The 13,215-nt window shown below is 50.0% G+C and overlaps 1 protein-coding gene across 1 annotated transcript in view; it reads left to right on the top strand.

Annotated features, from left to right (window-relative positions):
• The window catches only part of CCM2L (CCM2 like scaffold protein), a 14,688-nt gene extending 6,318 nt beyond the window's left edge, over positions 1–8,370 (top strand). The window contains exons 6-9 of the mRNA XM_007446862.1: positions 13–222; positions 3,333–3,468; positions 7,573–7,702; positions 8,268–8,370. Coding sequence (XP_007446924.1) covers positions 13–222; positions 3,333–3,468; positions 7,573–7,702; positions 8,268–8,370 — 579 coding nt within the window. The remainder of the gene's footprint in view (positions 1–12; positions 223–3,332; positions 3,469–7,572; positions 7,703–8,267) is intronic.
• The last annotated feature ends 4,845 nt before the right edge of the window (positions 8,371–13,215 follow it).

Here is a 13,215-nt window from a genome sequence, read left to right as displayed (position 1 = left end):
GAGCGGCGGCAGACGTTCAGCGGCAGCTGGGAGCGGCGACACGGCGGCGGCGGCGGCGGCGGCGGCGGCGCCGCGGGCAAGCCGGGCGGCAGCTGGGAGCGGAGGCAGGCGGGAGGTGGAGGCAGCTGGGAGCGGCGCCACCCGGGCCCCAACCCGCTCGACCCGCAGGACCCCAGCCCGGACGCCTACTGCAACCTGGTCATCCTGGCTGTGGCCAACAGGGTGAGCCCGAGGGCATCCCGCGCCCCTGCGCCCTGCCTCCCCGGCGCGTCTTCATCCCCCCACACACATACTAAGTTCCTGGAGTCTACCCCAGCCCCTTTTCTTTTCCCTCCTTCGGCCCTACTGCCCAGAACTTCAGAACTGTGTGCCCATTGACGCCAAAAGGCTTTTACTCCAGCCCCAGGACACCTCCCCCTTGCTGTCCCAATGGGATGAAAGCTCAAAATGGCCCAGACTTGATCTAACTCCTCATCCAGCCCTGCTCCTTATCCAAAGTCGTCCATGTCCACACTACCACAGTAACAATCATAAGGACAGTAATCACCAGCACGAATTCAGTGCCGACCTGTGCCAGACAGGAAACCAGCATTAAGTCATTTCATTCTCACAGTAACTCCTAGAGGCAAATATTACCATCATTCCCATTCTATAGAGAAGGAAACAGACCCAGAGGCTAAGCAACTTGTGCAAGGTCACACAGGAAGCAGGTGGTGATTTCAGCATTGGGACCCAGAAGTTCAGAGCCTGTACTCTTGGTAACAATGGCCATCACCCAAGGCAGAAGACTTCTGGCCATTCTTGCCCCCCCCCCATCCTCCACATTCACCCTTGCTTTTATTCATTTGACCATGTTCACTGAGTGCCAGCTTGTGCTAGGCATTGGGCTAGGTGCCATGGATACCGAGATGAACAAAGACATATTTAGTGCCCTCCCTTAGGGAGCTCACCATCTAGCAGACACCTCCAAACCTTGAGCCTTGTAAGCTGTTTCTCTGGCCCAGGGCCCTGAACTCCCTCTATATATAAACCCCACATGGTGAACAAAACAGACACGGTGCCTCTCTAGAGAGAGAGGTGGATAGTAACCAGTAAACTCAGGCTCTGGTGCTGACTTGAAACATTTTCTCACTTGGTGTCCAGCTCTGCACATTCTCCTGGTTTTCCTACCTCCTTGGCTGCTCCTTCTCAAGAGCTGGCGCCTCCTCTTCTCACCAGTCTCTTGAGGTTGGACTGTCCCAGGCTTAGTCCTTGATCCTCTTTCTCCTTTTTCTACACTCATTTCTAGGTGGCCTTCTCTAGTGAGAACTCCCCCAAATGTTACCTCCCACCAAATCTCCACGTCTGTGTCTCCACTCAGCCTCTCCGTTCAAAGGTCTAACGACCAGAGCTGAGCTCCCAGTCATCTCCCCAGACCTGCTCCTCCCTTGCTCTCCCTCTCTTGATGAATGGCAGCTCTGTCCTTCCATTGCTCAGACCAAAACCCTGCAGCACTCCTTGGCTCCTGTCTCTCACACAACCCATATCCACTCTGTCAACAAATCCTGTTGGCCCTATTTCTAAAATATAACCAAAGTGCATCTACTCTCCATGCTCCATTGTCCCCCCCTCCCAGGTCCATGCTCCATCTTCCCCCATCTGGGTCATTCACTCACCCCTCACTGGTTTGGCCATTGCTCAGAATCTGTTCCCCCACACGGTCAGAGCAGCCCTGTTAACACAAAAGTCACATCGTGTCACTGCTCAAAACCTTTCAGTGGCTCCCCAGTTCACTCAGAGTAAAATCTAATGTCCTTACAACTGTTTATAAGGCCATCTACCTTATAATGGTGGCCTAGCCACCATCCTCATTTCCTCTCTAGCCTCATCTCAAGACATCTGTGCATTCCGGATGGTTCACTGTGGTATCTCCGGCCCCCAGGACAGTGCCTGGCACATGATAGGTGCTCAATAAATATACTGAATAGATGGATTAGTGGGTACTATGTTACTACACCTTGTGATGGGGACCAAGTAGAAAAGCAGGTTGCAATGATAATGAGGGACGAGATCCATTTTCCAGAGGGAAAGTGAGTTTGTGCCTTTTAAACTGAAAAGTGTAAGAGAGAAGGAAGCAGCAGGGCAAAGGGTCAAGAAAGCCAATGCCAGGCAGAGGGAACAGTGTACCCTGTTCATCCCACTGGGCTGTGAGGGCTTTAGGCCTCATCGAATTCACCTCTGAGACGCCACAGCCTGGCCCAGTGCTTGCCACACAGTGGGACTAAATAATAATTTGTGGAATGAGTAAGTAAATAAGGGTTGTTTTCTAGGAGTAACTGAGCCTCTGGCCTCCAGTCTGAGGCATCATGGTCCCAAGGAGGGTACAGGAGTTAGAGTCAAAAAACCTGGGTGCCAGTATTAACCAAAGCCATGAGCCTGCTGTGTGAGCCTGGGCAAGTCACTTAACCACTCTAAGCCTCCATGTCTTTCATTATAAAATAAGGATGCCCTCTTCCCTGTCCATTCGGTAGAGCTATTATAAGGGTCAATCCTGGTTTAATGATAATTTCACTCCCTCATCCCAAAATGCCTGTCCTGGGTTACATTTTAATTTACTCCCTGGACTGGCTTTTTTAGAAGTACAATATAAGTGGCTTCATGAAGTTGGTCTCTTCATTAGTTGTTGTCTTTCCGTGTCTCTTGCTTAAAGACTGAAAGAGGTAAAATCAAAGAGGCAAATTCCTCTTCAAATTTGCGATCTCAAAAAAGTTGCACCCAAGAACTTAAATGCCTTCCTTCTATCAGGGACTGAAGTTTATGAGTTCATCCTGCTTCCATTTTTGCCTTGGGTGCCAGGAAGCTCATATCTAAATATGGCATAGTAACTATGTTGAGCAGTAATAACTCTGCTGAGCCTAACATTTTCATACAGTTAATTCTTCCTTTCCTCTTACTAGGCATTAGAAGACCTGGGCTCTAGTCCTGGCTAGTCACTTTACGTCTCTGGGCTTCAGCTTCCTATGTGTAAATTAAACTAAATTAGGGCTTATTTTAGATAAGCTTCAGGAGGCCCCATAATTCTCCCAGAAATTTGGGGTGCATGTGTGCATTTTTCAGGGCAGAAGAGTTACGTTTGTCACTGGATTCTGTAAAGGCCAGTGAGTGGCTATTTCTATAAAGGCCACCCAGAGCGTGGCCATATAATTTTGATGAAAAAATGTCCTCAAAGTCAATTTAAAGGCTCCCATAGTTGTGTGTGTGCCCTCGTGCGCCTCCTCACACTGCGTTTTTAGGAAGCAGGGGCATCCTGGTCCCCGGAGAAGGCCTGAGCTCTGTCCTCCTCTCTGGGCCAGGATGCTGCAGAGGAGTCCTGCGCCCTCATCTGTCAGGTCTTCCAGATCATCTACGGGGACCAAAGCATTGAGTGCGTGGACCGGGCCGGCTACCACTACACGTCCACGCCCGAACGGCCGTGGCTCTGCAGCCGCAGTGAGTACTCCAACTCCTGGTGGCCCCTCCTGTGAAACGTCCTGAAAGGCCAGAGGAGGGGGGATGTCCCATGACTGGGACCAATGAAAGCCCTTAGGGGTCCTGACTTCTACAGCAATTACAGCATACCCCCGATATGTCGCTAAAATAAAATGTCAAATTTCATAATGACCTCAAACGTAGTTTCAGAACGAGACCCTCAGAGCTGAACTCTCTCTCCCTTTTGTTTTTTGGTGTCCCCGCTTTGCCAAAACCTAAGCACATGCATTGTCAGTTTACTGAGCCATCTAGTCCCACTAGGACTCTAGGTCAAAACCAAGATTTCCAGACTGGTCCTTGAATGCCATCAAGGGCTGGAATGAGAATGAGACCAATAGAGGTATTCGTTGATCACCAACTATGTGCCAAGCACAGGGCCGATGTACCGAATCTTATTTAATCCTCATAACAACCTTGTCTGTCCTGCTTGCCGCTGTATCCCCTGTGCCTAACACAGGACCAGGGACGGATGCTCAAGGCGTATTTTCTGAATGGATGAAAGAACGCTCTGAGGCCTTATGAATAGAATTTTTACAGATGAGGACATTAAGGCTCAGAGTAGTCAATAAATATCTCAGGGTCACACAGCTGGTAAATGGCAGAGTCAGGATTCAAACCCAGGTGCATGTGATTCTAAGGCTTCCATCTGCAACAGCCTCACTCCCCATGCTGCCTTCAGGGCCACTAAGTGAACTTCCTCAGCCACAGCCCCCTGAGCGGGGTCCCTGTTTGCGTAGCTCAGGCAACGGGGAGCCAGCTCTTTCCTTCTGGAGGCACTCACGTCTGTGTTCTCACAGAGTTCTCACGTCTGTGGGAACTGTGGTTATTGAGAATTTGGGAACGTTCATTGACTCTCCCAGGGATGATGGACAAATAAATGAGATAACTCAACTGATATTTCAACAAATTCATTCATTCAACAAGTATTTCTTGAACACCTGTCTGTGGGATCCTGCTAATCACCAGGATGTACTGACGAGTAAATCCAGATGTGGCCCTCCCTCTGAGACGTGCAGTGCTGGAGTAGGCCGACAGTAATTAAATAGTTACACAAATAAAATGTAACCACACACTGTGTTATGAGGATGTATAATGAGGAACCAGCGGGGCCTGGAAAGTCAGGGGAGTGTCCTGAGGAAGTGACACTAAGTGAGCCACGATGGGCAGCGGGAGGCCAGTAGCTGTATTCACTGAGATGACAGGGGCAGGTACAGGTACTCTCTCTGTACCTGGTGCTCCTTTCTCCTCATGATTTTGAGCTCCTTGCGCTCAAAGTTCTTTTTTCTCTCTCTCAAACATATACAGTTTACAAAGCGCTACCTTGCCTGTTCCCTGGCTTGCTCTCCCCAAGGCCCCCCTGAGGTGGGCAGGAAGGTGGTATTCTCCCAACCTTGGGGAAGTTGAGTGCCAGGAGAGGAGAGGTGCGTTGCCCAAGGTTGGCTCTGTGTTGCCAGTGGGGGCAGGAATCATGGTCAGAAACTTCCAGTGGCTGCCCATTTCACTCAGAGTGAAAGTTAACACCCATACAGTTACTGACAAGGCCATTCGCGCTCCAGCCGCCATCCTTACTCCAGGGTGGGGCTGAGCTTGGGGCCTCAGGGAGCCAGAGATGTTGGTCCCTGCTTTGCTGCCTCTGACCGCCCTCTGTCTGCTGCCCCCAGGTGACAGCTGCCACACGGATGGGACTTTCGCCTATGACGCCGACTTCAGCTGCTGCAGCTCCTTGTGGGTACCGTCCTTCTCAGGGACCCCACTCTGGTCCCCTCTGTCCCTGCTCATCTAGGCATTCTTGAGCCCTTGTGGGCAAGAGAGGGTGGGAGAAAGTGACTCCATCTTGATTTGTGCTGAGATGCTAGGCCCTGAGGGTGCGGGTAACCTGAACTTCCCAGGCTCTGGTGAGCTTATAGGATCTGAACCACTGAGAAACAGACAGGGCAGCCAGAACTCAGAACTAGGTCCACATGGGCCTGTGGCCCTTTCCCAGTCATCCAGACACAGTGGCCTGCAGAGGCCAAAATCACAGCTAGTGCCAAAAGTCATTTTGGCTCTATGGAATAGAGAATCCTAAAAAAGAGTAGCTTTAAAAAAGATAAAGCTTTTTTCCCCTGTCTCTTACATAAAATAGACAAGGAGTTTATGGCCTTATGGTCATTAAGGGCTCAGGCTTATCTTTTCCTCCCTCTCTAACACTTGCTTCCGTCCTCAAGGTCACCTCATGGGCCCAGATAGTGGCTATAGTTCCAGCCATCACAGTAGCATACGAGGAATCTCTTTAAAGAAAGAGCTTTGCTACAATTCCTACCTCACAGCTTTTGCTTCCATCTCATTGGCCAGAACTTGGTCTCATGGCCATAACTAGCTATAAGCAAGTCTGGGAAATGTAGGTTTAAAAAAAAAAAAAAAATCTCATTTGGGAACGTTGTCCAGGGTTCTATTTAGGGTGACTGACCACCCCAGTTTGCCCAGGATTTAGGGGTTCCCCAAAACATGGAAGTTTCAGTACTGTAACCAGGAAAGTCCCAGAAAAACTGGGACAAGTTGGTCGCCTTAGTTCTGTTACTAAGGCCTTTGGCTTTCTGTTATTAAGGCTGACAAGGGACAGCCTCTGCCAATGATATAGGCCTTACTTCCCCCCGCCACCCTTTTCAGCGGCAATATACTTGCTTAATACTGTGCACTCTTAGGCCAGTCCTTAAACAACCTGCTATCTGCTAGAGAGATGACAGTCATGACAATGACTAACTTAAAACTTGCTGTCTGCCAAGTGCTATCCTATAATACACTTCATTTTAAAAATCAACATAGCAACATTATAGTAGCTACTGTTTATTTACTGCTTAGTCCATGACTCTAAGTACTTTACAAATATTAACTCCTCTGTTTCTTACAATGACACCAATTTTTAACATACCATTTTACAGATAGAGAAACTGAAGAATAGAGAAGTTAAGTAACTTGACCCAAGGTCAAGCAGCTAGTAAGTTGTAGGCCTGCCATTTGAACCCAGACAGGCTGGCTCCAGAGTCCACACTAAGTTTACACTGCTTCTCTGGAGGTAATAATTGAAGATGGTTCTGGAACAATGTAGAGACCAGGAGGCAGGAGCCCAAGGTTGATTTTTATTTAAGCAATATTTATTGAGTACCTACCCTGTGCCAGGCACTGTGCTCTGTGCTAGGGATACAGTGGGGAGCCAGACAAGGACGAAGCCTGTGCTTGGCACATAGTAGGTACTCAACAAACAGAGAAAACCAGGTCCCTGCTCTTGCATGGTTTACAAGGTAGCACAGGAGACAATGAAATCATTATTTAGTAATAATAAGCATCAACAATAATAAACACTCAAGAGAAGCTCAGAGTGCTGAGAGAGAGGCTGTGGAAACCCTACCTCATCTGGGGAGTCAGGAGGGCCTCTCCGAGGTGATGACACTTGAACTGAGACATGACAAATAAAAGGGGAAAGAGCGCTCCAGGTACAGGGAACAGCAAGTGCGAGGGTACTGAAGCGGGATCCAGTTGGCATGTTTGAGGAGCAGCCAGGAGGCCACTATGTCTGCAGCAGAGGATGTGAAGGACAGAGTGGTTAGAGAGGAGATCTGGTGGGGGCATCGGAAAGGGCTTCATGTCACGGGTAGACTTACAGACTTTGTGACCACATTTGACAGAGGGTCTAACCCATTCTAGAGGGATCAGGGAAAACCTTCCTGAGGAGGTGACATTTAAGATCCAATGGTGAGGAAGAGTTAGCTGAGCAAGAGACAGGGAAGGAGAGGCATTCCAGGCAGAGGGAACAGCATGTGCAAAGGCCCAGAGGTGAGGAGGTACTTGGAGTATTAGAAGAAAAGACAGAAGGCAGGGTGACCTGAGCACAAACAGCAAGGGGGAGACAAGGCTTGAGAGGTGGTGCGTGGCCAGATCATATGGGGCCTCGAAGGCCAAAATGGGATATAGGATGAGGCCCCAGGCCCAGAGCACTGGTGGCTGCGCCCTCCCACCTTCAGCCTACCACATGGAGAGGAGCTGGAGGGAGGCGAGTGAGGGCCCCTTCCCCCCCCGTCTCTGCAGCAATGGCTCCCAGGACACATTTGAAGCCTGTTACAGCGGCACGTCCACACCCTCTTTCCATGGCTCCCACTGCAGCGGCAGCGACCACAGCAGCCTGGGCCTCGAGCAGTTGCAGGATTACATGGTCACGGTGAGCTGGGGCAGGCAGTGCGAACAGCATAAGCAAGGGCCTGGAGAACACATGGGGTATTTCAGGCATCATGAATAATCCTGGACATAACTGAAGCATAAGACCTCAGAGGTCAGGGCAGGGCATGAGGTTAGGAGAGCAAATGGAGTCAGCTGTGGAAGGCCTTAAGTAATGTCAACTAGCATTGAGTGTTGACTTTATACCAGGCATGGTTCTGAGCACCTTTAATGCATCATTTCTTTTCATCCTTTCAACAACCCAAGAAGGAAATGCCTTCATTATCCTCACTCCTCACGTTGCAGATGAAGAGAGCGAGGGTTAAGGAGGTTGTCACCTACCCACGATCAAAGAGCTGGTCAGTGAAGGGGCCAGGATTTGAAATCAGGCAGCCTGAGTCCACATCCCATTCTTAGATGCAGCCCAAGTGGTTTGGATGTCCCCCAGTAGGCTGGGTTTTCACAGGAGGGCTGGGCTGGATACACCCTTAGCGAGGGCTCTGGGTCTTTTAGGCAGGGGTTGGTTGGGGGTTGCTCTTGGCATTAATCTCGAATGGTGTCCCTGACAGTTGCGGAGTAAGCTGGGGCCCCCTGAGATCCAGCAGTTTGCGCTGCTGCTGCGGGACTACCGGTTGGGGCTGCCCATCCAGGACTATTGCGCAGGCCTGCTGAAGCTCTACGGAGACCAGCGCAAGTTCCTCCTGCTTGGTGAGCCCCCTGCCCAGGCTGGGAGTGTTTACTCTTTATCCCTTGGCCTCCCATAAAGCCGACATCATGAGATCCATGAGGCAAACAGGGAAACCAAAGTGCAGAGAGGGGAAGAGACTTGCCTGCAGTCAGAGCCGGGAGAGAGAGCACAGGTGTAACCATTTCACCTTCACAGCAAAGCTGGGAGAGGATATGATTCTTCCCATTTTACTCCATGAGGAATCTGAGGCTCAGAGAGGCTAAGGAACTCTTCCAAGGTCACAGAGCTAGTAAGGAGGGCTAGTGATAACAGCAACAGGAACGATAATCTTAATAAGCTAACATGTATTGGGCAGTTACCGTGTGTGGTGCCAAGGATCATCTCATTGAACGCCCTCAGTTCTGGGAAGTTGAAACTATGATTTGCCCTCATTTTGCAGATGAGAAAACTGAGGCTTAGAGAAGCAAAGTACATAAACAAGTCACAAAGCTAATAAGTAGTGACAGAAGTAAAATGGAAGTCAAATGGGGCACTCTGTGTGTTAAGTACCTTATTTAATCCTCACAGCCCTACGGAGAGAACAGGTGTAATTATCTCCGTTTTACAGGGCAGGAAAGTAAGGCTCAGAGTAGTTATTGGAGGGGTGTCACACGACTAATAAATGGGAATGTAATAATAATAATGATAACAATAATAAGCTAACATGTAGTGATCATTTATTGCGTGCGGAGCATTATGCCGTTATTCTCTGGCTCAGAGAGTCAGGAATTGTGCAAGGTCACACAGCCAGCGAGCGGCAGGGTGGGGATTTGAACTCCGCTCCCCAGAGAAGGTGATTCCTCCTGTGATTCTTCCGTGGGAGGGGAAGGCTTGACCCCAAGGAATCACCCTGCCCCTCGGCCTGCAGGGATGCGGCCCTTCATTCCGGACCAGGACATCGGCTACTTCGAGGGCTTCCTGGAGGGCGTGGGCATCCGCGAGGGCGGCATCCTCACCGACAGCTTCGGCCGCATCAAACGCAGCATGAGCTCCACGTCGGCGTCAGCCGTGCGCAGCTACGACGGCGCGGCCCAGCGGCCCGAGGCGCAGGCCTTCCACCGGCTGCTGGCCGACATCACGCACGACATCGAGGCGCTGGCCCCAGACGACGACGACGACGACGACGAAAGCACTGACGAGGAAGCCCCGGGCTCCCCGAGTGGGGGCGACGCGGCCGAGGACAACTACCTGTAGCCTGTGCCGCAACCCATGCGGAGGGCGGGGAAGGCGGTGGCCCCAAGACCCCGCTTCTGAGTCTCACTCACCGTTGCCTGTGGGACCCCATCCCCAGACCTCCTCCTCAAACCCCCAGCCGGGGCTCCACCCTCCCGGGGTCTCTGTCCCTACTCCCGGGGCTCCGGTCCCTGCAGTACCTAGAATGTCCTGCAGGGGGCGGGATCCTAACCGGGACTTGGCAGCCCCTAGGCCGGCTGGGGTGGACTGCGAACTTCTTTGTCCCACTAGCCCCGAGGGTTCGGCTTCTGGACTCTCCCTCCTCCTCGGGACTCCGCAGCTTTCTGGAGACCAAGGGAGGGATGAAGAGTGGGCTCCACCTGCTGGCCGGTTGAGAAAATAATTCTCAGAGCCCAAAGACCTCCGTTCCTCTTATTTTACAGTTTGAGAAACAGGTTCGAGAGAAGGGACTTGAGGGAGTCTCCTGATTCCCCTTAGATATTACCTCAAACTGACCATACTAAATGGTGTAGAGGGTATTTTTAAAGCTCTAAGAGGCAGGGTCTCCCCTTTGCAGGTGGAATTAGATCGTTAGTGTGGAATAGAGGTTTCTTTCTACTGAGAGTCAACCCAGAGGTGGACGATTTGGGTCCCAGTCCTGGCCCTAAGGCTCTGAACAGGTTGCTTGTTCAGATCTTGCATTTGGAGCCAGACAGGCTAGGTCTCCTGTCTGGTAGCAGTTCTAGCTTCTCTGCATCTCCATTTCCTCTTCTGACCATGAAGTCGGCCCCACCCACCTCACAGGGGGGTCATAGGGATGACTGAAGGTCAAGACCTTAGTGCTGGATCTAGCACATGATAAGTGCTCAATAAATGCTGTTCCCTTCCACATTGAACACTTTCTGACTCAGTTTACCCGTCTTTACCTGTGTGCAATGGGACAGGAACTGAGGTGGAGGTGAGAAGACCCTCAGGGAGCTCACAGTTTGGGAGGAGGAAATAGGAATTGCCCCTCACAGCTCTGGCTCTGTGCTCGAGGCCCAAATGAAAAGTACCCAAGATTCCTCAGACAAGCCGTCGCATCTGGGGTAGTCAAAGAAGTCTGAAGACAGGGTTGGAGGGGAAGAGAAGTCAGCATAAGGACAGGACTCAGCACAGCCTCAGTAAAGGCTCAGAGGCTGAAAGAAAGAAGCCCTGAGAAGAGGCAAGAGAATTGCATAGAAGAGCTAAAATTTATTTGTAGAACTTTACATGGCCTTCCATGGCCAGACACAGGTCACTTACCGTGAGGTAGGTACTATTATCACCATTGTTAAAATAATATCATTATTATTATTAGGGCTTCAGATCCAGAGAGTTCCATGAGTTATACTCAGTTCGTGGCAAATGACCATCCCATCATAACTGATCCATGAAAGTCCCTTCTGATGTCTTACTTTGTTTTATATTCCCCGAACTCCATCCACACATCCCCACAATCCTTCCCCTCCCTACAATAGGCACCCACCCCTATGTGTTGATATATATCCCTGGACGTAAAATGTACAATGTCTTCTGTGTGTGTGTTTATATTATGTAAATGGTATTGTATAAGGATCTCATTCTGTTGTTTCCTTTTTCACTCCATAATATGTTTTTAAGATCTACTTATGTTGGGACTTCCCTGGTGGTGCAGCAGTTTAGAATCTGCCTGCCAATGCAGGGGACACGGGTTTGAGCCTTGGTCCGGGAAGATCCCACATGCCATGGAGCAACTTAAGCCCGGTCACCACAACTACTGAGCCTGCGCTCTACAGCCCGCGAGCCACAACTACTGAAGCCCGCGCACCTAAAGCCCATGCTCCGCAGCAAGAGAAGCCACCGCAATGAGAGGCCCGAGCACCACAACGAAGAGTAGCCCCCACTCGCCGCAACTAGAGAAAGCCCTCGCGCAGCAACAAAGACCCAACGCAGCCAAAAATAAATAAATTTATTTTTTTTAAAAAAAGATCTACTCGGGCTTCCCTGGTGGCGCGGTGGTTGAGAGTCCGCCTGCCGATGCAGGGGACACGGGTTCGTGCCCCGGTCCGGGAAGATCCCACATGCCGCAGAGCGGCTGGGCCCGTGAGCCATGGCCGCTGAGCCTGCGCGTCCGGAGCCTGTTGCTCCGCAATGGGAGAGGCCACAGCAGTGAGAGGCCCGCGTACCACAAAAAAAAAAAAAAAAAAAAAAAAAAGATCTACTCATGTTGCTGTGTAAAAACCTAAATTATTACATCTAACCACTGCAAAATATTCCAAGCTGAGCATCCACTGTTTTATCTATCCATTCCCCCAGTGATGGACACTCAGGTTGCTTCCAGTTCCCTCTTACCATAAACCACACCGTGATGAACATCTTTGTGCATGACCCTTATGGGGCTGTGTGAAAATTTCTTTGAGCTCTATACCCAAGAGTAGAATTACTAGATCATAGAGCATCTCTGTTTTAATTTTCACTAAAATCTGCTAGGATGGCTCCACTAGTAGCATGTGGGGATGTTTTCTCCCCACATTTTCAGCAACTTTTACATTATCTGACTTTGTAACTTTTGCCTACTTTGGGTGTAAGATGACATCTCGTTGTTTTAACTTGCATTTCTCTGTCAATCCTGAGATTCAGAACCTCCTATACTTGTCAGGGATTTAGGCTTCCCCTTCAGTGAATTGTCTGTCCATATCTTTTCTCCATTATCTCCTGGATTTCCCGTTTTTTCTTGTTGATTTGTAGGAGTAGCTTATAAATTTTAGATATCCATCTCTTTTTGCATATTGTTGTTACAAGGATCTTCTCCTAGTGCATTGCCCATCTGTTATTTATGGCAGTGGTTCTCCAACTTCAGCATTTATCAGAATCTCCTGATCCCCACCCCAGAGTTTCTAACTCAACAGAACAGAGGTGGGACCTAAGAGCTTGCGTTTTTGGTTTTGTTTGTTTGTTTGTTTTTAGCACTTGCGTTTTTTTTTTTTAATAAATTTGTGCATTTATTTATTTTTGGCTGCATTGGGTCCTCGTTGCTGAACACAGGCTTTCTCTAGTTGGGTCGAGGAGGGGCTACTCTTCGTTGTAGTGCGCGGGCTTCTCATTGGGATGGCTTGTCTTTGTTGCAGAGCACGACCTCTAGGTGCGCTGGCTTCAGTAATTATGGTTCGCGGGCTCTAGAGCGCAGGCTCAGTAGTTGTGGTGCACAGGCTTAGTTGCTCCATGGCATGTGGGATCTTCCCGGACCAGGGCTCGAACCCGTGTCCCCTGCATTGGCAGGTGGTTTCTTAACCACTGCGCCACCAGGGAAGTCCCAGCACTTGTGTTTATAACAAGTGCTCTGGTGATGCTGATGGTTCAGGGACCACGCTTTGAGAATCATTGGTCTGTGGTGCCTTCCTTTGAACAAATTTTCCACTGGACAAATCCTTAATTTTGATGTTTTCAAATTTATTTATCCTCATTTTATGGCTGAAGGAACTGGACCTCAAGGAGGTGAAGTGAATGACCCAAGGTCACACAGTGAGCTGGGAATTGGACCTATATCTGGCTAACCCCAGAACCCAGGCTCCTACCTGCTCTGCTATCCTCTCTACCAGTCTTTGGGATATAATGAC

Source organism: Lipotes vexillifer, unplaced genomic scaffold (genome assembly GCF_000442215.2).
Source record: "Lipotes vexillifer unplaced genomic scaffold, Lipotes_vexillifer_v1.1 scaffold75, whole genome shotgun sequence".
Taxonomy (NCBI): Eukaryota; Metazoa; Chordata; class Mammalia; order Artiodactyla; family Lipotidae; genus Lipotes; species Lipotes vexillifer.
The sequence above is the reverse complement of the archived record's forward strand: the minus strand, read 5'-3'. Positions and strand labels throughout refer to the sequence as shown.